General features: G+C 42.4%; 1 protein-coding gene across 1 annotated transcript; it reads right to left on the minus strand.

The window, feature by feature from the left end:
* Positions 1 to 14586: 14586 nt before the first annotated feature.
* Positions 14587 to 16821, minus strand: LOC122004759 (subtilisin-like protease 4). Its single transcript, XM_042559596.1, has one exon. The coding sequence runs from the start codon at positions 16819 to 16821 to the stop codon at positions 14587 to 14589; it is 2235 nt and encodes a 744-aa protein (XP_042415530.1).
* Between the last annotated feature and the right edge of the window lie 7040 nt (positions 16822 to 23861).

Here is a 23861-nt window from a genome sequence, read left to right on the forward strand (position 1 = left end):
CAGGTTATCTTCCCACATACGACGCCAAAATGATCCTGTCCGAAAGCGTGAAGCTGGAAAGCTAGGGATGTGGCAGCTTCGCTGACTAGCAGAAGACCTCGCTCCGCTCTTCAAAACAAGTAACGTCAGTGCCAGGCCAGGGAAGGGATCCCGATGTTTATTGGTGCGGGAAGTATCCGACGATCGAACCCAAATTTTAATAATGGCAAAGGGATTCAAAGTTAAGATTATTTGTTATCTAACATGTGTGAATGAGTTTGCAGGAAAGTCCTAACTGCGGTTAGGTAGGTGAAAAATCCTAAGGGGCGGTAACCTTAGGTCCTAGGGGGTGGTAACCCTAGGTGGAGGGAAGCCTTAAGGGGTGGCAACCTTAGGTCCTAGGGGGTGGTAACCCAAGGTGGTGGAAAATCCTAAGGGGGGCGGTAACCTTAGGTCATAGGGGGAGGTAACCCTAGGTGGAAGAAAACCCTAAGGGGTGGTAACCCTAGGTGCTAAGAGGTGGTAACCCTACGCAGAAAGTCCAGTCGGTCTGGAGGACCGGACTGACAATAGATATGCTCTCCTAAGTGGAGTAGGTGAGGACGCGTTCCCCGCTGAGGGAACAATAGGCGTCGATTTGACCTAAGATTTCTGGTCGGAAATCCAAAGTCAGAATCGGACAGTTCGGTGGTTGTCATACATTTTTACTCTATTATTGTGGACTAACATGTTTTGCAGGGTCAAAAGAGTAAAGTTTACCTCGGGTGAACAATACCCGAGGCACCCTCATGGAGCTTGGAGGTGCCTCGGGTGCAAAGAGGAGAAGTGCGCGCAGCAAGGCTGGAGGCGCCCTCATGGAGGCTTGAGGCGCCTCGGACAACCTTGAAGGTGCCCTCAAGGAGCATGGAGGCGCCTTCAAATGGATGAGTGACGAAGGAGTCTGGGCTTATCCACGCGCGGCTGACTCGACGATTGGAGGCGCCCTCAAGGAGATTGAGGGTGCCCTCAATAGACTTTATAAGGAGGTTTCGACCAACACTTAGAGATATCACTTCCAGAGCAATCCTTCTGCAATACATTGCTAACAAGGCATTCCGGCTGAGCTAAGACAAGACCCTGACAACCCGGAGCTGCGAAACTTCCATATTGTGTTGTTGGTATAGCTTTTTTAGCATTGTTTGTAATCATTCTTTGTAATCTTTTTGCACGATTATAGTTATTACCCAAAGTAAATGCTCAACGAGCGTGGGCCTTGGAGTAGGAGTCGCCCAAGGCTCCGAAGCAAGTAAAAATACTTGGGTCTTTTTGTGTGTGCTTTATTTATTTCCGGTGCGTTACTCGAACGTTTTCGAATATGAAAAGTGAAAGCCACGAGCGCCTACTCGAACGTTTTCGAATATGAAAAGTGAAAGCCACGAGCGCTTACTCGAACGTTTTCGAATATGAAAAGTGAAAGCCACTGCGCATTTCGATCCAACAATTGGTATCAGAGCGAGGTCGCTTCGATTTGGTACAACCACCAGTCAAGCACATTTTCGTGGTGTTTTTTAGTTTTTTGGAGTTGATCGGAATCGGTATTCTTGCCGTCATCCGATCTAGTTTTTTTTCTTAATCGAATTTGTCTTGAAGTTGGTGCAACACCACTCGAGATCGCGTAGTATCTTCTCTTTTAAACCACACTACTAATCCAGGATTAAGGCCTGGGACAAGTTTTTTGTTCATTTTTTTTTCGTGCAAGATTCGATGGCTCTCCAAGAAAGCTATAGTACCTCTCGTACACCGTTCTTCACTGGAGATGACTTTAGTTACTGGAAGGGCCGGATGGAGGCGTACCTTCAGACTCACTTTGAAATCTGGATGATCGTCAAAACCGGGCTCGAACTACTAACTGACGGCGCCGGCAAACCAATATCATACAAGAACTGGGACGCGACTCTGATCAAGAAAGTAGAAGCAAACGCCAAAGCGACCTGCACCCTCCAATGTGGACTAACGAACGAGGAGTTGAACCGCGTCGGCCCGTTCTCAAGCGCCAAAGAACTGTGGGAGAAGCTGATTGGATTACATGAAGGAACATCGGACACCAAGGTAAGTAAGAGGGATCTTATTCTTAACAAATTATATAATATAAAGTTGCAAGAGGGTGAAACGACAAGCCAATTGCATGCACACATCCAAGACCTTCTCAACGGTCTCCACCCAATCGGACTAAAGGTAGAAAATAGAGACATCATCAAGTATTCCCTAAATACTTTTCCGAGGAATACCTTGTGGGCATCCATGGTAGATTCTCACAAGGTATCCAAGGATCTCTCTTTAATTAAATTGGATGAATTGTTTTCAGAATTTGAATTGCATGAACAAATTAACTCACATTCGGCCAAGAAGGGTATAACTTTGGTTGCAGGTACAGATAGAGCGAGCGAGTCAAAACCAAGACGCAGAACCGAACCAGAGTCAGAAGAAGAACCGGATTCAGACGATGATGATGACGAGCTCACGACCAAACTCATCAACCTGGTGAGGAAGCTCTACAGAAAGAAGAAAGGCTTCAACAAGAAGGATGCCAAAAAGGTAATCTAGTCCAAGGAGGCCCAATCAAACTCAAAGGTGAAGTTCGAAGCAACATGCTACGGATGCAACCAAAAGGGGCACATCAAGGCCAACTGCCCAAACCAGAAAGATGCGAAGAAGCAAATAAAGAAGAAGGCTCTGAAGGCGACCTAGGACGAGTTTTCTTCAGAAGAGTTCGACGATGAAGAACTCGAACAGACGAGTTTCCTTGCAATGATGGCCCGGGATCAAATCAACGAATCCGGGAGTGAGGATTAATCGGAGGCTGAGTCCAAGAGAAGCCACGGATCTGTATCCATTTTCGAAGGGCCTAACCCCTCTATAAGTATTTCTCGCTTATACAATTTAATCAATTATTTAATGCATAAATTAGCTAAATCTAACATTCAGATCAAGTCACTTCTAAAGGAGACAACCCTTAAAGTGGCCAACTCTGAATCTTTGACTAACCCGATTCAGACTGGAACTTCAACTCAAGTCCAAATGCTTGAGGAAGAGAATTTCAGCCTGCAAACTCAAGTCAAGGATTTGAAGATAGCATTGGAACGGTTTACACTGGGTTCCAAGAATCTTGACTTGATTCTTGGAAAATAGAAGGTCATATACAATCGATCCGGACTAGGGTTTAAAGCTAAAAGAAAATACTGGTCTTATCTATCACTTGTTAACAGATCGAATAGAAAGGTAATCCAAGCTTGGGTACCTAAGTCCAACTTGGTCAATCAAGTTGGGCTTGGTCAATATTGGGTCCCCAAGGATCAAGTTCATTACCTTGATAGACCATATCAAGGCTATGATCCAGGGGGAGCCAATAGAAAAACTATCTTGATTAATAAATAAATTTGTTTGGTGATTGTTTATGTTCTGTTCTTTATAATATGCATGTTTAGATTAGGATAGATTAAGGACCTAGGCGTAATTTACACTTGTTTAGTTAAACCTAGGGGTTTCAAAAGGAAAATTAAATATATAATTTATTTGAAAGGCTCTGTCTAGAAGTGGTGGATGATCTCATACCCAAGAAGGCCTAGTGCCTCGCCACAGCCTTGGAGCCAATTTTCAAAATGTGTATTCAATTGACCAATTGAAAAATCAAAGTCTAACTCAAATATAAATTAATCCTTAGAAATAATCTAAATTGCAAATACCCATCTCACAAGACTACTTAAGGTTCCTTGATTGATAACTTAGAATCGGGTGAGATGGATCTAAGTTGAACTTAGTCAAATTTAACTAAATGAATTAACTTAATAAATAAACTTAATCAACTTAATTAAATTAACCTAATAAATAAATTAATTAAATTAATAAATAAACTTAATTAAATTAATTAATTAATTAACTTAATAAATAAACTTAATCAACTTAATTAAATTAACTAATAAATTAATTAATTAACTTAAATCAAATTAATCAAATTAATAAACATAATCTAATCAAATTAATAAACATAATCTAATCAAATTAATAAATCAACTTAAATCAAATCAAACAAATTAATAATTCAACATAATTTAATCAATCTAATAAATTAATTAACTTAATCAAACCAATTAAACTTAATCAATTAACAACTTAATAAACCATCTCACATTCACCCATAGGAATACCATATTTGTTCATCTAGACTAGGTGAGATGGAAAATAAAAGAGCTGATTTCAATCAAACTATCTTCTGAATCCATTAAATTGACCCAAATCAAATACTTTATGTAGGAACATAAAGATTTGGATCAATGGATGCTAGATAGTGGATGCTCCAGATACATGACTGGAGATAGATTGAAATTCACTAAACTGAAACTCAAGAACCTAGGGTTTGTTGCGTTCGACAACGACGCAACCCTTAAGGTAATCAGAATAGGTAATATCCAATTAAATTCCGATTTTTACATTCGAAAAGTCTTATTGGTTGAACAATTCAGTTTTAATTTACTTAGTATTAGCCAGTTATGTGACTCAGGATATTTAGTCACATTTTCAAAAACTGAGTGCATAATTAAGAACATTAATAATCCTGAAATCACACTTAAGGGTATTAGGAAAAAGAACATCTATACTATAGACCTACCAACTTCCTCACTAGAGTGTTTATTAACACAACAAGAGGAAATCGAGTTATGGCACAGGAGACTGGGTCATACTCACACTAGACTCATTTCAAAAATGAGTCAAAATGGTTTAGTTAGAGGTTTGTCCAAATTAAAATTTACTGAAAATTCAATCTGTAATGCTTGTCAACAGGGTAAACAAACCAAGAAAAATCATAAATTAACCAACTGGAATAGAACTGTTGGATCGAGAAGCGCTAGGGGGGTGAATAGCGCTCGTGGATTTCACGCGTTTCGGATTCGAAAATCGACAAGAGTAAAGCAGTGGAATAAGAAATAAAAACAAGACACAAAGACATCAAGATTTACTTGGTTCGGAGCCTTGGGTGACTCCTACTCCAAGGCCCACGTTTCTTGAGCGTTTACTTTGGGCAACAACTAATATAGCACAAAAGTTACAATTGAATATTACAATAAGTGAAATAAAAGCTATACCAACAACAAAATGGAAATTTAGAAGTTCCGGGTCATCGGGGACTTGTTGTAGCTTAGTCGGGTCATTTCTTGAGCAGCACACGAAAGATGAATCACTTTGGAATTGATGATCTGAGCTGTTGGTTGAATACCCCATATAAAGGCTGTTGGAGGTGCCTCAAAGCCCCTTGAGGGCACCTCCAACGAGCCAAGTCAGCCGCGCGGATAAACGTTGAAGAAGTCCTCACTGATCCTTTTGAAGGCGCTTCCATAAGCCTTGAAGGCGCCTCCAACCTGCCGTCCGAGGTGCCTCAAGCCTCCATGAGGGTGCCTCCAATGTAGCTTCCAACGCTGCTTCTGCCTTGCACCCGAGGCGCCTCAAGCTCCATGAGGGCGCCTCGGGTACTGTTCATCCGAGGCTAATCTTGCTCCTTTGTCCCTGCAAAACATGTTAGTCCACAAACCAACCACATATCCTGCAAAACAAAGTTAGCACACACAATAATCATAATAAGAAAGTTTGACAGTCATGGGCTGTCCGGTTCTGATTTCAGATTTTCGACCGGAAACCCTAGGTCGAACCGACGCCTACTGTTCTCTCTTCCGGGGAGCGCGTCCTCACCTACTCCACTCAAGAGAGCATACCTGATGTCAGCCCAGTCCTCCAGACCGACTAGATTTTTTGCCTAGGGTTACCTTCCCCTAGGACCTAGGGTTACCACCCCCTAGGGGCTTTCGCCACCTAAGGTTACCTCCTCCTAGGATCTAAGGTTACCCCCCCCCCCCCTTTGAATTTCCTCCACATAGGGTTACCACCCCCTAGGGTTTTCCTTCACCTATAATTACCACCCCCTAGGACCTAGGGTTATCACCCCTTAGGATTTTCATTCACCTAGGGTTATCACCCCTAGGACCTAGAGTTACCACCCCCTAGGACCTAGGGTTACCACCCCTTAGGGTTTTCCTTCACCTAGGGTTATCACCCCCTAGGACCTAGAGTTACCACCCTTTAGGGTTTTGCACATGCCTAACCGCAGTTAGATCCTTCCTGAAAAACCTCATTCGCACATGTTAGATAACAAAACAACTTAACTTTGAATTCCTTTGCCATTATCAAAACTTGGGTTCGATCGTCGGATGCTTCCCACACCAACAATCTCTCCCTTTTTGATTATGGCAACTAAAATTCAAAGTTAAGCAAAAAGACATAATAAAGAAGTGTTGTAAAGATAACAGTGCAAGCATAACTGAAAAAATAGCGCAAGCATAAATACAAAGCTCCCCCTTAATAAAAGCTCCTTTTAAAATTTTATTTAAAATTTTCTCATACTCTCCCCTTTACCATAAATCAAAATAAGCAAGACAGTAAAGAAAAATTAGGAAAGTGATCAATGGCCTTTGCTAAGAATAATTTCTTTTTGAGAGATCTTTTTAGAACGTTTAAAATAGAGAATTAGAAATACTTTGATAACAACTTAACTTTTTAGAATAAATTTTCTTGTAATACTTTTAGCTAAGTGAACTTCAAGGGGGTTTTTAAAAAAAACTTTAAATTTTGAAAAGCCTTGAAAAGTACTTAGATAAATTTGAAAGGCTTTTGCAAAATATTTAGTTAAAATTGAAAAGGCTTTTGAAAAATACTTAGCCAAATTTGAAGTACTTAGCCATATTTGAGTACTTAGCTAATTTTGAAAAACTTTTTGAAAGGTAATTAGTCAATATTGAATTTTTTTTTGAAAAGTACTTAGTCAAATTTAAAGTACTTAGCCAGTTTTTAAAGAAGGGAGTTTGATAGGAACTACCACACTTAGCATTAAATAGGAAATTTTCTTGTAGGAAAAATTAATTTTCGAAATAAATTTAGCTAAGGGAAAGTTTTGATTTGAAAAATAACTTAGCTAAACAGTTTGTAAAAAGATGATAAAAGTTTAAATAAAAAAACTTCTAGAAAAGAGCCCTTTTAGGGTTAAAAGGTTGATTTAATTTTTAGCTTGATTTAAATAATTTTAGCTAAGGTCACCCTCACAAAAAAAATATTCAAAAAGTCCAATAATCCAAGCATGAGTAAAAAAACAAAACTTAATACTTAATTTTCTTGGCCACATGTCTAACCATTAGCTACTAGTTGTTTACCTAGAGGGCAATAATTTTCACTTGGTTAATCAAGTTAAGTTAGTGATCCAGTTATATTTGACTAAGTCTGGATAACTAAGTTTGATTAATGTAAGTTAGATATTTATAGCCCAGACTTATGTCGATGCACAGACATAAGCATACAAGTTAATCCTAGTGTGCTTGTGAGATGCTCTGGCTGGAACTAGGGGTACATGATTTTTAGGGAGTAAAATCCTAGGCTAAACCAGATTTTTAAAAAACTAACAAGAGTTGAAATTTTGAAAAATATTTTTCCTAGGATTTTAAAACCAATTTTAAAAACAAGTTGAGCAAATATAGTAAGTAGAAAATAGGTTCTATTCTACTAAGCACATCCCTATTTGTCTTCTAAGTGAACTGAACTCAAGTTCATGTAAGGGATTTGTGAATATGTCAGCTAGGTTTGATTTTGACTCAACATAGTTAAGTACAATATCACCCTTAGCTACGTAATCCCTTACAAAGTAGTGTTTTACTTCTATCTCCGGTGGACGAGAAGAACGTGTGCAACGTTCGAGGGACGAGAAGCTGGACGAAAGCATGTTCGAGGAGAAGGCCAGAAATTGGGTTCGGGTGAGCCCTATTTCGGTTGGCCGAAATCACCCAAAAGAACGAGACTTCGGAAGACGAAGCAAAGAAGCACCCAAGCTGGAAAAGCTGCCAGCCAGCTTGGAGGCGCCTCCAGCTTGAGGGCGCCTTCAACCCCTGTTGAAGGCGCCTCTGACCCGGCAGAAATGAACGTTGAACTATTCGGATAAAGTTTTATCTCCTCTCTCGTTGGAGGCTGCTTGGACCTTGTTGGAGGCGCCTTGGACCCTCGGGATAGACTTTCCAGGAGCTATATAAAGGCCCCTGGAGCTAGGAAAGAAACAACGATTATTCAATCAACTCTGTAATCAATTCCTAGCAATAGTTCTGAGCTGTTAGAGTGTAAAAGACTTCTCCGCCTTCAGTAAAGGAGACTTTTTCTAGTGCGCTCTTCATTGCCCTGGATTAACAACCCTCTTGGTTGTAACCAGGTTAAATTCCTGTCTTCCTATTTCTTTTCTGTTTTATTTTCATTATTGCTATTGCACTACTTGAGTTGAAATCCGAGGAGGGTATAGTTTTATTTTTTCAGAAGCAATTCACCCCCTCTTGCCGGCCTCCGCTGCACCTACAATTGGTATCAGAGCCAGACCTCCTCAGAAGGACTAACCGCCGACTGAAGCACAAAGATCAAGACAATGGCCGGAACAAGCACTGATCCCCCTAAGTTTGACGGAGACTTCGCGACGTGGAAACAACAAATGGAGGTATATCTTAACATAGATTTTAATATTTTATCAATAATAAAATTTGGTTATGAAGCACCAAAGACAATGAATGGAGAAGAACTAGAGATACACCTCTGGACCAATAAGCAACGTGACGAGTTTATGGCAAACACTCGAGCTGAATTTCACCTTCTAAGCATACTGCCAGATGAAGATCTCGATAGAATTGGCGACTACCGAAGTGCAAAAGAACTTTGGGAAAAGTTCTTAAAACTCCATGAAGAACTAATTGAAGTTGAATTCGACTCCTTGATGGACATTGATCCGACGTCAGAAGAGTCCGAAACCGAGGTAAGTGTCGAGACAAAACAAGAAACCGAACTCCAACTTGAAGACCTAGAATGCTCATCACAAATAAGCATCGATGAAGGGGGAGAATTTTCAGAAGAAAACAACTCAACAGGGAGAGAATCAACCGCTGACAAGGTAAGTCAGGTATGGTCTCCACCTCTTGGCAAATTAATTGATTCAATTGAAATATTGCCGAAAGATTTTCATGAATTATGAATTATTTTGTTGAAAGAATATTTTGAATTAAAAACTAAAAAACTATTAAAGAATATTGAGTTAAAAGACACAATTTGTCAATTAAGAGATTTCGACAAACTAATAATAGAAAATATATAATTTTTTGCATGCTCAATATTTTTCGCTACAATTATAAAAAACTGTGATTTGAGAAATTATGATAAGCTAAAATGGAAATTTAAAAATCATAGAGAATTTTGATTTAAATTGAAATGTTAATTAGACTTAGCGCTTTTCAGAGAAGAAAATTAAACAGAAAATTTCCTTATGCGGCTTTGACTAGAAAGTGATTGTTGCTCCAATAACCAAGAAGGCCTAGTGCCTCACCACTAACTGAAAGCCAAATATAGAAATGAAAGGTTTAATTAACTTTCTGGTAAAAGCATTAAAGTTAGAACATAATAATGCTTTGAAAGTTTATTTTAAACATTTTCTTGGAAAATTCTAAAAATTCATTCTTGCTTAGAAATTTTTTTTTTTCATTTTACTCAGAAATTTTTCTAACTTAAGAATTTGCTAAAAAAATTTTCTGTTACCCCGTTTTTGCTGTGATCAAAGGGGGAGAGAAAGGTACAAGCTTAGAGAAGTACATATTTAGGGGGAGAGAATTTTTTTAAAATTAAAAATATTTTTGGTTAACCTTGAATTTAGTAGTTGTAATTTTATTCATTGCAAACTAATGCTTAATATGTTAGTTTAGTAATTTTCTTTTAAAATTACTTTTCTGTCTATTTTTACACTAACTTGAACTTGGGTTGATGCACATCAAAAAGGGAGAGATTGTTGGTCCCCGTGAGTGTTTTGATGTGATCAACCAAGTTGGTTAGGTCCTGCTTTGTTTGATCCCTGTGTCTGAGTGTGCAGGAGCTTAGGAGCGCAGGAAGTCGAGCGGAAGACGCAACTAGCGAGAAGGACGGCACGGGAAGGGAGCCGACGGGCTCGGTGCGTCCGAAGGACGAGAGAGCTGCGAAAGAGTACTCCGGTGGACGAGAAGAACGTGTGCGGCGTTCGAGGGAAGAGAAGCCGAACAGAAGCATGCTCGAGGAGAAGGCCGGAAATTGGGTTCGGGTGAGCCCTATTTCGGTTGGCCGAAATCACCCAAAAGAACGAGACTTCGGAAGACGAAGCAAAGAAGCACCCAAGCTGGAAAAGCTGCCAGCCAACTTGGAGGCGCCTCCATCAGGCTTGGAGGCGCCTCCAGCTTGAGGGCGCCTTCAACCCCTGTTGAAGACGCCTTGGACCCGGCAGAAATGAACGTTGAGCTGTTCGAATAAAGTTTTATCCTCTCTCTTGTTGGAGGCGCCTTGGAACTTGTTGGAGGCGCCTTGTACCCTCGGGATAGACTTTCCAGGAGCTATATAAAGGCCCCTGGAGCTAGGAAAGAAACAACGATTATTCAATCAACTCTGTAATCAATTCATAGCAATAGTTCTGAGCTATTAGAGTGTAAAAGACTTCTCCACCTTCAGTAAAGGAGACTTTTTCTAGTGCGCTCTTCATTGCCCTGGATTAACAACCCTCTTGGTTGTAACCAGGTTAAATTCCTGTCTTCCTATTTCTTTTCTGTTTTATTTTCATTATTGCTATTGCACTACTTGAGTTGAAATCCGAGGAGGGTATAGTTTTATTTTTTCAGAAACAATTCACCCCCCTCTTACCGACCTTCGCTGCACCTACATATACTTCTTCTTTGATAAATCCATTTAGGAATACGGATTTTACATCCATTTGATAAACCTTGAATCCTTTATGTGCTGCATAGGCTAGCAGTATCCTAATGGATTCAAGTCTGGCTACAGGGGCATAGGTCTCATCATAGTTCAACCCTTCTACTTGGTTGAACCCTTTAGCTACTAACCTTGCTTTGTTGCTAACTATTTCACCCTGATCATTTAACTTGTTCCTAAAAACCCATTTAGTATAAATTATGGACTTGTTAGTGGGTTTAGGTACTAATTCCCAGACCTAGTTTCTTTCAAATTGGGCTAATTCTTCTTGCATTGCTAATGTCCAGTCTGGGTTTAGTAGGGCTTCATCTACAATTTTAGGTTCAATTTTGAAAATGAGGGTTATTTGGCTTAGGTTTCTATAAGATGACCTAGTTCTAACTCCTAGAGTTGGATCACCCAGGATTTGGTCAGAGGGGTGATTGGTACTTGTTCAAAGAACCTCGTCAGGTTATCAATGTAGGACATAATAAATCGAGGAGTAGAATAATTACCAACAGGAAAAATAATACAGTTAAATAGAAGACAAATAAGCAGCCTAACAAAATCATCCACTTCAAAATCCTTCTGTCATCCAACTAATACAAACATTTTATCATGAATTGTAGTCCTATTTACGTTGCCGACTTTTCCTCCAAATAACCGAGCCACAGATTTGGACTCCATACTGGCATCCATATCAATGGGTTGCCCCACATGGGCCAAACCAAGGATGATGCAAAACTCGGTCGATGTGAATGGAATTACAATGTTATCACCAAACAAGAAAGAACACGAAGACTACTGGAATCTGTTCAATACTAAATCTATTATGATACTACTAATTGGCATCTCAGGAATCTCAAGTCATGGAGCGAGTGGAGTGCTTTTGATCCTCTCTTTTTGCTTATTACCCAAATTGGGCAAAACTCCATCCAACACAGCTTTGAAATATGTTGGTGAACAACGCGAACATGATTGTATGCTACTTTTGCTCTTGCTCTTCTCCACATATTTCCCCTTAACCTCCTTTATTTTAATAGCTCTAGTTTTCTTTCCCATTTCTGTATAAAAATAAATTATCTAACAATTCATGCCATAAACTATAATTCATGTAAAATATGAGCATTGAAGTTCTTAAATTACATATATTATTCAGTTTATTGATAATCACTACACAACAACCACATATCTCATTCAATCATTTAATTAAAAAAGATAAAACACAAACACATTTATAAAATTGGTTGCAATTTAGAACAATCCAAAACACATTTTTATTCAAACTACCAAAATCAACCACACTGAAACAACAAGAACAATTTATAATTCATACCATAAAGTACAAGTCATGAAAAATATGGACATCAAAGTACTTAAATTGAGTATATTATTTAGTTTTTTGCTAATCAATACATAAGAGTAACATATATTTTTAATTCTTTAATTGAAGAAGATAAATCACAAACAGAGTCGTAAAATTATAACTCGAACATCAAAACTAATTTTATTCTATCTAGTAGATTGGACAACATCAAAAATTTAAAATATTTACTCATTCATACCCTAAAGTACAAACCCTAAACATTTTGGACATTAAAGCACTTAAATTGAGTAGATTATTTAATTTATTGATAATCAATACCCAAAACTAACATATATCTTACAATTCTTTAATTGTGTTGATGTATGGTGCACCAGAATCGAACCTGAGTTTTGATGTTGTCAAAGGTTCAAGTTAAGTCTTGTTGTGATCTAACAAGTTAACCAAGTGTGTAGGCTGTTTACTCAACTGGGAAAGTCCTACTTGGAGACTAGGTAGGAAAGACTTAGTAGGTCATGGAAGCCATGTGGAAAGACCAAGTGGGTCGAGAGGATTCGACACTTGGCGGAGAAACTCGATAGGTTTGGAGGACCATAGATTGAGGAAAAGTCCTGGGTGGCCGATCCAATACTAAGCGGTAAAGTTCAAACATGTCTGGAGGATCATGTTTGGCAGGTAGGTTGAGGTAAGCAACTGGAGGAGTGACAGTGAGATCATGTTCCTGAAAGGAACAACCTAAGGTCGCTGATCCAACTGAAGAAATCGGGAAGGTTTCCAAGTTGAGATTGAGACAGTTCTACTGTCTAATACTATTCATGCATCAAATATATTATTACTGTGCTAATCTCTATTTTGCAAGAATATTCTATATAACTCTGTTTTGTAGGTCTAGTATGATCGGTCGATCGAACAGGAGGATCAATCGATCGAACAAGGCTAACTTGGATCAGAGACAAGATCAGACCAAAGCAGAGCAACATTCAATCAAGGCATGATTGGTCGATCGAACTCGATGATCGGTCGACCGAACATTAATGATGTGGCACCTATCAAATCGATCAGAAGCACATTTAGAAAATTGATTGATCGGTCGACCGAACTAGGGGATCAGTCGACCGAACTATCATCACATTAAAGGCGCATTAATGAAGAATCTCGACGAACGGGGAAAGCTCACAGTTCGATTGACCAAGCAAAGCTATCAGTCTACCGAACCATTAAACATCATTAATGCCCGAGGATCGAATCACAACGAAGAAGGCAGAGAGCAGATTCGGTCGACTGAACCAAAGGATCAGTCGACCGAACGGTACCGATTCTTATAAAAGTGGAGCTCGAGGGTTATTACTATCTTATATTCTTGTATATTGTACACACTGCTTCTTTTCGAAGGTTTCGAAAAGAAGAATAATAGTGGATTGTCCAACGGTGCGATCAAGGAACACAGGGTCTTAGAGTAGGAGTCGACGTAGGCTCCGAACCAAGTAACCACACGAGTTCTTTATTTTCTGTTACACTACTTCTGTTTTTACGAGTAAAAGAAAAGTGTTTTTGACGAGCGATATTCACCCCCCCCCCCCCTATTGCTTCATTACAATCCTACAAATTGAAGAAGATAAAATACAAACACACTCATAAAATGTAATTCAAACATCAAAACTAATTTTATTCGAGCTAGCAGAATGGACAACACCAATAATTATAACAATTTACCTATTCATATCCTAAAGTACAACCCTATAGATTTTGGATATTAAAGTGCTTAAATTGAGTACATTACTTAGTTTATTGCTAATTATTACAAAATTTACACATATCTCACATTCCTTAAATTGAAAAAGATGTAATACAAACTCACAAAATCGAAAACACCCATGAACTAAAGCTTCGATTTTTTGCAGAGGAATAACAAATTAGTCAAAATTTAGGGCACACAAATTTTACTTACCAATGATTTAAGGGTTAAGATGGTTTAGTCGGGTTCTACCGCCTCTCTGAGTTTTGCCTTCAACGTCGATGGAGATGGGTTAGACACGAAATCGAGGAGTACGTCGCCGATGGTTTGGAGTTACGGAAGCAGAGTGCGTCTCTGAGTTTTGGAGTTGCGGAGGAGAAGTGCGTCGCCGAGGTTTGGAGTCGCAAAGTGATGCGTCGGACGATGGTAAAGAAAGGAGCAGCTGTGCATTTTAAAACGAGGGCAATATGATAATTTTGTCAAGATTAGGGAGCTAAAATAAATAAATTGGTTTGGAAGTAAAAAACAAATGTAAATTGGCATAGGGACCGAATGTAAATGTTCAAAGAATTATATGGTGATTTAAAGATAATTTCATGTTGTTTGTTCCAATTTTACAGAATATATAAAATTAACTTTAGAATTTTCTTATCGAGAAAATTGGAAATTACTTTATTGATCATCAAAACATAAATTTTCTAAAAAGGGAAAACACAGATAATTGATGGGTCACTGAAATAGTGTATCACTTGAGGAGGATGGAGATTGGGCTCCTCACCACAGGCCTCGCCGGAGAAACCCACCTCAGTTGCCCCTCGATCACCGGCGGCGTTCGTGCTCCCAGGCGGCCGCGTCGCTTGAAGCTGATCTTAAAGCTCTTCTTCTCATTCACCCGCTCGAACGTCAAGCTTCTCGGTACCACAACCGCCGATACGAACTTCGGCACCTTCACCTTCGCGTAGTACGTCGCCGGGGACTGGCCGACGTTGGTCACGGTCCTAATGAAACTCACCGTCCTTTTCGGGTCCGTTGTCAATTGGACGGTGATGGAGGGATAGTTCAGGTCTCCTTCTTGGATGCTCTTGATCGACGAGCAGTTGATTTTCCGGTTAACGATGGATCGAATTTGATAGTCAGAATAGCCGAGGCCACAGAGGTAGGGATAGTAGTCCTCCGGCGAGTTGTCGTAGACGAGCCCCGGGTCGAGGACCTTTAGTGGCTTGACATGGCCTGCGCCGAGGGCGAAGAGATCGGCCGGGAGGTTGGTCTCGTCGGAGATGGGTTTGTTGGTGTTGTCCTTCACGTAGGCGGTGGTCATTATGGCGGATTTGATGGCGGCGGGAGACCAATCGGGATGGGCTTTCTTGATCAGGGCGACGACGCCGGAAAGGTGCGGGCAGGACATGGAGGTGCCGGAGATGACCTTAAATTTTTCCGTGTTCCAGGCGGCGAGGACGTTGACTCCGGGGCCAGTGATGTCGGGCTTGAGGATCCCCGGCGTGATTAGGCTGGGCCCGCGGGAGGAGAAGGAGGTGATCGCCGGCGAGCGGGGCATGTGAGTGACGGCGCCACTGAACATGATGGAGGCCGTCGGGCGGGCAGTGGAGTTGATGTAGGCCTTGATATCAAGTCCGGCGGCGTAAGGAATGTTAGACGCCGGGACGGTGAGGAGGTTGGCGTAAGTGCTATAGCCGTCTAAATCATAGTTGGGCAACACCATGCCGGCGGCGCCGGCTTGCTTGACGACTTCATCCAATGGGACGGTGGGATCGCCGCCGCGGTCGCAGAACACGATCTTTCCCTTCACGTTGACGCCGTCCAGGGAACCCTCGAGGCAAAACCTGCCCCTGCCGTCGAGAAGCACGAGAGGGTACTTCTTCTTCGGCGAGAATCCCCGCGGCTGGTACAAGCTCTGGCCGCGGAACTGGCGGCCGTCGCCGAGCTTGACGGTGGCCGAAAACGAGCGGTCCATGGTGCTCGCTGCCACCGTGAGCAACCACGGCGCGTCATTGACTACGGTGGAATGGTACGGCCCTGAGTTGCCAGCAGCGCAGCTGACGAAAATTCCTCTGCTCATGGCGTGGAACCCGCCGATCGAGACCGAATCATCGTAGAAGGGAGTAGGCACGTAGCCGCCGAGCGAGATCGAAAGTACATCGACTCCGTCCTCCACCGCGGCGTCCATGCCGGCGAGTATGTCGTACGACTGACACCCCTCGTCCGTGCACACCTTGTACATAGCGACGTGCGCATGCGGGGCCACCCCGGCGGCGAGGCCCCTGGCGAGCCCGTACACGTTGGCGTGCTTCACGAACGCGCCGCCAGCGGTGCTCGCCGTGTGAGTTCCGTGGCCGTCGTTATCGATCGGCGAGACCGTCGACCGGTGCCGGGACCGGTCGTAATTGACGAAGGACCGAACGCCGATGAGCTTGTTGTTGCAGAACTGCTTCGTCAACGACGTGTTCCCGAAGTCGCACCGACCCTTCCACTTGGCGGGCGGCGGCGGAATGCCGTGGTCGTCAAACGAAGGATGGCCGGGGGTGACGCCGGTGTCTAGGAGGCCGATGATGACGCCTTCGCCCATGTCGGTGATGTTCCACACGCTATGGGTGCGGTGGCGCAGCCCCAGGAACCGCGGCGTGTGGGTGGTCAGCGGACGGTAAACAGAGCTCGGAACGGCGCGCACGAACCAGTCCACCTTCGACATAGCCGCCACCTCCCGCTCCGTCAACATCGCCGAGAAGCCGGTCATAACATTCCGGTAGGAGTGTATAACCCTCGACGCCGCATCATCTTCTTCGATCTCCAAAGTGCCGGCGACGTTCTTCAAAAGGGAGTTGTAGTCAATGGAATCATACGCCGAAACCGGCGGTGGGATATCAACATAAACAATGTAGGCTTTGAGCTCTTCGTCGGAGTAGGCGGCGCCGAAGCCGGCGAGGAGAACGGAAACACAGAGGAAGAAGAAATGAATCGTCATTAACGCTATTCGATATTCTTTACAAAGGAATTTATACAAGAGATTATTTAATAATTATGGTATTTTTATGGGATTTGGCAGCAAAGGAGCATTAATTTGAATAATGATTTGCCAATTCAATGCATTTGAATTAATTTGAGAAGACAGTGCAAATCTTTGATGCAAAAAGAGGATTAGTTATTTCGGAAGGTCCAAATATATATCTATCGGTTGGTGGACTTAAAACCTCCATAGAGCTCTTGATTCACAGGTTATCTTGGAGTTTACTTGATGCTGTGGATTTCCATTTGAAGCTAGGTGGCCGGAGCCCTCTGCAAGGCTTGGGAAGCTTGGTTCGTCAACGCGTTTTGATTGGGTACCTTATTTTGATGCCCGTTATGTACTGTTCTGTATACATGCAAAAGTGAGTTTAAATGTGAATGTGATGTGATAAGATCGTGTAATGCCAGTGTGAGTGAATGCATGCTCCACACTGAGTGGCATCTGCTCAAGTGGATGTGAAATTGTGTTTGATTGCATGTAACTATGAATGCACTATATTGAGTAATATATGCTCAAGGGTGTTGGTGAATTGTTTGGTGAGTTCATCTCATCTTTTGAGAATTAAACTCATGATGATTGTATGCTTATTATGTGGTTTGAGAGTTTTTATCTATCAAATTAATTTTTATATATATGTATCTATTTTCGTGAATAGTAAATAGCGTGCACCTCTATTGGTATATGAACCCCCTTTTATATAGTGCCTAGGTGGGCGACGTGCATGTTTCTCGAGACATGAGTATGTTCTCCAATTTGTCCTATGAAAAGACTTGTCAGGAAAGTGTCCCTAATACGATACCTTAATAGGGCATGCATATTCCTGACAAGACAATAGAAGCTTCCGTTGTACGATCTGTCTGTTGACCATGCCTCATGTCAGCGTCACTATCTCCCAAAAAGATATTGAGAGATACGTCAATGATCTCGTTGCTCGGTCGAGCGGCCCGCTCGGTCGAGCGGCCCGCTCGGCTGAGCGAGGAAGCTGCTCCGCTGGGGATTCCTTCGCTCGATCGGCATCGGCTGCTCTTCCTTGTGGTAACTGGGTACAGTGGCTTGTTTCCGCCGACCGAACTAACTCTTCGGGCGTCCCAACACTCCTCTACTGCTTGATGAGCGCATGATGATCTTGGTTGCACGAGCATTCTATTTGAACAGCCCTTTGCCGGTCGGGAGCTTCATGCCAGATCGGCCATTGTAGTAGAGCTCCGCTCGTTCCCCCCTTTGGTGAGCCCGTTAGTTCTCTGACATTGACCTCATTGACTTTGACCTCCACATTGGCTGCTATCTCCGTCCTTTGATCCGTACTTAGTGGGCCCCCCTTTATCGCCACATCACAAGTCTTCCCCTCAAGTATAGTCGAATGATGCTTCAAGTCCGACTGATTGGACGAGTAGTCCCTCAGGTGACCTCTGCCAGTCGAACACTCTTTGTGCTCTGGCTGTCGGTCGGCTCATATCTCCTAATCGTCGTTCGACTTTAGTTTATTAGCTTGAGCCAAGCGTCGTTTGGATATAATGATCGTCGAAGTTTTATCGTTGACTCGGAGATCTAATTCACTGACCGACCATTCCTTTCTATGTTCTTGAACTCTTAATTGGATCACATAATCTTCGTCGTTCTGCTTCCTTTGCTGATCTAGATATGTAGCTGCCACCCAGATCATACCTCATAAGCATGGTAGTGGATCGACCGTTCGGCTATATCATAGTTAGATACTTGTGCCAATCAAGATGGTTGATGACAACACTTAGTGAATTTTTCCATTTCTTTACATTTTTCTCGAATGAGCGCCCTTTCGTAGTGGCTAACGTCATCTAAATTTCTGGAAGACAGTGCAAATCTTTGATGATTATGGCCAAGTACGTGGTCATGCCTTTTAATTAAGTCCCATTAATGCTTTCCATTAGCCGACTGCCACGTGTCCTACCTTCTGCCGTCGCACATTTGATGTGACAAGTAGAGATCCGCTGATGATGTGACTGACGTCTTTTCAAATTCCATAGTCAGATTTCATCCTAGTTTTGTGCAACCCTTGATTGAATGGTTCTGGATGATCGATCGCAAGGTTTATAAACCTTCATATGCTCACCGTCATCTTCACATTGCCTTGCGCTTTTGTCTTCGAGCACTCTCTGTGATGCTTCTCCTCCTCATCTTCGTCGGCGACCTTTCTCAGTAAGGTTCTTCTTTCTTCCTTTCGTTGAATGCATGCTTTGCTTCTTCTTGCTTTCCTTGTTTTCAAAGGCTGATTCACCGCAACCTCCTGTGCCTGTCCTCGGGCTCTGGTACACTTCCACCAAGTCCAAGTTTAATGGGGATGAGATAGACCAGATGAAATCCACATACCATTTCCCATCTGACTATCAAATTGTTATTCCCTCCTCCTAGGAAAGGCCACAAGAACCTGTTGGTGCAAGTTGCACCGAATCAAACCTAAGTTTTGATGTTGTCAAAGGTTCAAGTTAAGTCTTGTTGTGATCTAACAAGTTAACTGAGTGTGCAGGCTGTTTACTCAACCGGGAAAGACCTAGTTGGAGGCTAGGCAGGAGAAGTCTTAGCAGATCGTGGAACCCAGGTGAAAGTCCACGTGGGTCGAGGGGACTCAACACTTGGTGGTATGATCGAGAGGTCTGGAGGACCGAAGATCAAGAGAAAAGTCCTGGCGAGCCGATCAAGGCTAAGTGAAAAGTTCAAACTAGATCTGGAGGATCAAAGTTTGGCAGGTAGGTTGAGGTAAACAACTGGAGGAGCGACAGTGAGGTCGGGTTCCTGAAGGGAACAACCTAAGGTCGCTGATCCAACTGAAGAAACCGGGAAGGTTTTCGAGTTGAGATCAAGACAGCTCTACTGTCTAACATTACTCATGCATAATCTGTTATTATTGTGCTAACATCAATTTTGCAGGTTTATTATCTAACACTGTTTTGTAGGTTCGGTCGGATCGGTCGACCGAACCAGAAGATCGGTCGACCGAACCAGAAGATCGGTCGACCGAACAAGGCAAAATCAAAGTAGTTTTCAGATCAGACTAGAATAGACCAGAGTCCAGTCAAAGCTTGATCGGTCAATCGAACAGTAATATCGGTCGACCGAACCATGATGACTCAGCACATGCCAGTTCATCGTATCAATCAGAAGCTAAAGGAAATTTGAGCTGATCGGTCGACCGAACCCATGGATCAGTCAGCCGAACAATCAGCCATTAATGCAACATTAAGTATGGATCTCAGCAAATCTCGACGAACAGGGAAGGAGATTGTTCGGTCGACCGAACCCTTAATGAGTATTGATTACCGAAGATCGAATAAGCGTCCAATCTCAGCAAGGAAGGAAAGGGGCTGGTTCGGTCGATCGAACCCGGCGATCGGTCGATCGAACATCGACGATCTTATAAATTGAAGCTCGAGGTCTGAGGTTGTATAACACTTTCTGATCGGTTCGAAGTTTCATACCTGCGCAAGCTACTTGTGCTACAAGACTTTTACGCATTCTCAAGCAAGCTACTCCATTCGGCCGACCGAGCTCCATCTTCTACTCTTGTTGGTAAAATTTATTTAAAAGCTTGCATTGTAATTGATTTAAAAGGAGATAGTAGTCTGTTACTATCTTCTAGTTGCATCTGTATGATCTGCTTCTTTCCGAGGATTTTGGAAAGAAGCGTTATAGTGGATTGTCCATCGGTGCGGTTAAGGATTGCGAGCCTTGGAGTAGGAGTCGACCTAGACTTCGAACCAAGTAATTGAACGAGTCATTTACTTTCCGCTGCACAACTTTGGTTTTTAAAGTTAAAGAAAAGTTTTTTAAAAGCGCGATATTCACCCCCCCCTATCGTACTCATCCGATCCAACAGAACCTCCCGCCGGCTTCCTTCCCTTCTTTAAGGATCAGTTTTGTGCCGGTCTTCGATTTTCTATTCATCCTTTTTTTTCTGTCGTCTGTAAATTATTTCATATATCCTTGCACCAACTGATTCCAAACTCATTTAGGTTGTTGTGTGGGGTAGTAGTATTGTTCTGCCTACACAGTATTCATTTAACGCCTCAGATATTCCATTATTTTTATTATCTTAAGTTATCCAGCTCGACACCTTTTTATTGCAAACCCAAGTGGGCTCAGTCTTCTTTGATAAAATGTCGACCTCCAATAAGCATTGGAGGGAACACTATTTCTTTATTCGCTTTCCCATTCGGCACGACTTCCCGACCAGCTAGCAAATGGAAGTGATGACACCTCCATCACTCGGGAGATACCGAAGCTGATCGGACTATCGCCAAGCAGCCTCCAATTTAGCCAGTCAGAAATATCACATCCACCGACTGCTGTTGGAGAGCGTCTTATACGTGTTCAGACTGAGCCCGATCTGTACGCGGCTGCTACAGCTGACCTACTTCCCAAATGACCTTCCATACTGCCAATCGCGGTGGCCTCAAAGTCAGCCACCTCTGGTGAGCCTCTGATATGACGCAAGAGGTACCACGGGGAAGCTTCCTCCCGCTCCGCCACTTCCGCCCTACAAACCCCCGCTCGAGTCGATTCACGCCCGTCCTCCGAGCGAGGCGAGACATCCTCGCCCGCCTTTCCCGAGCCGGTAGCTGCCCAGCTCCCCATATCTGTATCTTTTGACCGAACGATCTCTCAGTCCGGGTTGCCATCGGCGACCATATGCGCCCCGCCTATAGCATATATGCCCCCTCTCTCATCTCTGTTTGCCATACAGGTATCCTCCATCCGGCCATCCCCGACATCCAAGTCCACGGGCAAGCCGACTTCTGAATCTTCTGGTCCGAGCGGCCAGAGGAAATAACGGTCATCATCCACTTGCCCACTAATGAATGGCGCTGTCTGGGCGACATCGATGCCAGGGCCCGTGCGGCGATCATCTCTCCAGGGGAGCTTGAGAATAGTCATACACAGATGACCACTGGGGTATGTATATTGCATCTATATTTACTTGCTTATTATCCACTGCGCACGTGCTAACTTATTTCCACTGTAGTATTGGGTCGAGAGTCTGGCCATATGCCAAAGGCTAGCATTTCTGGAGTATGAAGTCCAATAGCTGCGTGATCTGAGTGGTCAATCAGAGGTTGCTCGGGCATGTTTAGAGCAGCTGACTGCTGAGGCAGCCCAACTGAAGGCCGATCTACAGAAGAGCTCCAAGCTGTTGCAAGTGGAGAGGACCAAGAGCGTCGAGCAGGCTCCCAGCTAGAGAGGCTCAACAAGAAGGCCACCTCTTTTGAGTCCAAAATCCACTCTGCTAATATTAGGAAGCTCCGAGCCATAGAAGATTTAGAGATCAAGAATAAAGAGGCTCGGATCTTGGCTCATAATTTGAAGGAGGTAAGGTCGCTTTGAGTGCCGAGTGGGAGAGCCGATCGGCTAAACAAGCCTTAGTTAAGGTCTAGCTCGCTACCAAGGAAGTCGAGCTGGCCTTGTTAAGGACCGAGTTGGAGGCCTCCCAATCGGCCTTCAAAATCTATCAAGACAGGGAGGTCGGCTGGTTCAAGGTTTTCAAGCGGGATTATCTCCGCTCGAACCCCTTCAATGACCGGTTCACCGACCAAGTGCTCCGTCTCTTCAATTTCGACATTAATGGGACTCTTGACTAGCTGAAGGATGGCGGCTATCTTCCAACCACACTGACCAATAAGGTGATCAACCGGGAGAGCTGACCGAGTCACTACCGGATGACGTGCTGGATTATCTCGAGTGACCCCCTATCTCTGCTTCGCAAGTCTCCTTTTGTACTGTCTCCTGATGCCTTGTAAAAAATTTTCTAAGTGTCAATGCATAATCGCCCGTTCGGCGCATCTTTCTTTAGTTAATTTTTTGCAAGTGTTCCCTCATGCATCACCGTTCGGCATTTGGTGTTGGCCTTTTTCATGTCACGTGGCACCCCAAATTGATTAAAATTAAAACTCATTAAAATTAAAACAAGTATTGTAGTAACGAGTCCCAAGTCGTATTTTTCCAAGGATAAACTAGTGAGTTGTGTGAGTACTCTAGAATTGATTCACATGAAATTATTGCATCAACAAGATCAAAGAATAAGATCAAATAAGGTTCATTCTCATCTAAACATGATCCATTTCCTTCTCATCAAATAAACACAATTGAATTCGGATTCTTAAGTATCATCTCATCAAATGAGTTAATTAATACACATACCATTCCAATTCACAATAACAAAGCATATATTCAAGCATTTAAATTCACAGTAGTCATTAAACTCAAGAACTAAAGACAATTGCAAACCGAAATCAACATTGCATTCACCATTATAATCCAATTCTATACTCATCTCACTTTCCAAATCTTCAATTCTCAATCACAATCAGCAATTAATCTCAAGAGCTCAAACACAATGTTATTGGGCAAAGTCAACAATCAATTCACAATTTCAATCAACTTAAACATTCAATCTTCAACAACATAATGCGAAATAGAGGTAATAATCGGAAACTCAAGTAGCATTTAACATGAAAACAAGATCACAGTAACAAGATTGATTTTATAGAGCAAGGAATTGCTAACAAATTTACCTAACCCATAAACAAGCAGTAATAGATTTTCAGAAACATAACAGAACCTAAATCAATTCTAATGGGTTAGTAAAATCTGGATTTGTAAGCACAAAATCAAAATCTGTAATATAAAAACTCAAACGAAATTGAAATTGCAAGAGAAAGTAAATCAGATCTAAAGATCTGAGCAAGTTTGAGACAATTCAAAGACAAGATAAAGAAAACAAAAACTCTAAACGTTCCACAAACAACAGATCCTTGCCGCAAACCTTCTTCTCCCTGCTGTCACTACAGAATTACCGTTGAGAATGTCCTTCGGCAAATGACTTTGAATCTTGAGCTTCCAACTAATCTATCCGGATGATCATAGCCTCAGAGAACGCCCTTCTAGCTCACACCCGAGCGGAATCCACAACGCACGAAGAAACAGAGGTTGAATCTGGAAGTTGCTTCACTCAACTGATTGATCAGATC

This window comes from Zingiber officinale, chromosome 7B (assembly GCF_018446385.1).
Source record: "Zingiber officinale cultivar Zhangliang chromosome 7B, Zo_v1.1, whole genome shotgun sequence".
Classification (NCBI taxonomy): domain Eukaryota; kingdom Viridiplantae; phylum Streptophyta; class Magnoliopsida; order Zingiberales; family Zingiberaceae; genus Zingiber; species Zingiber officinale.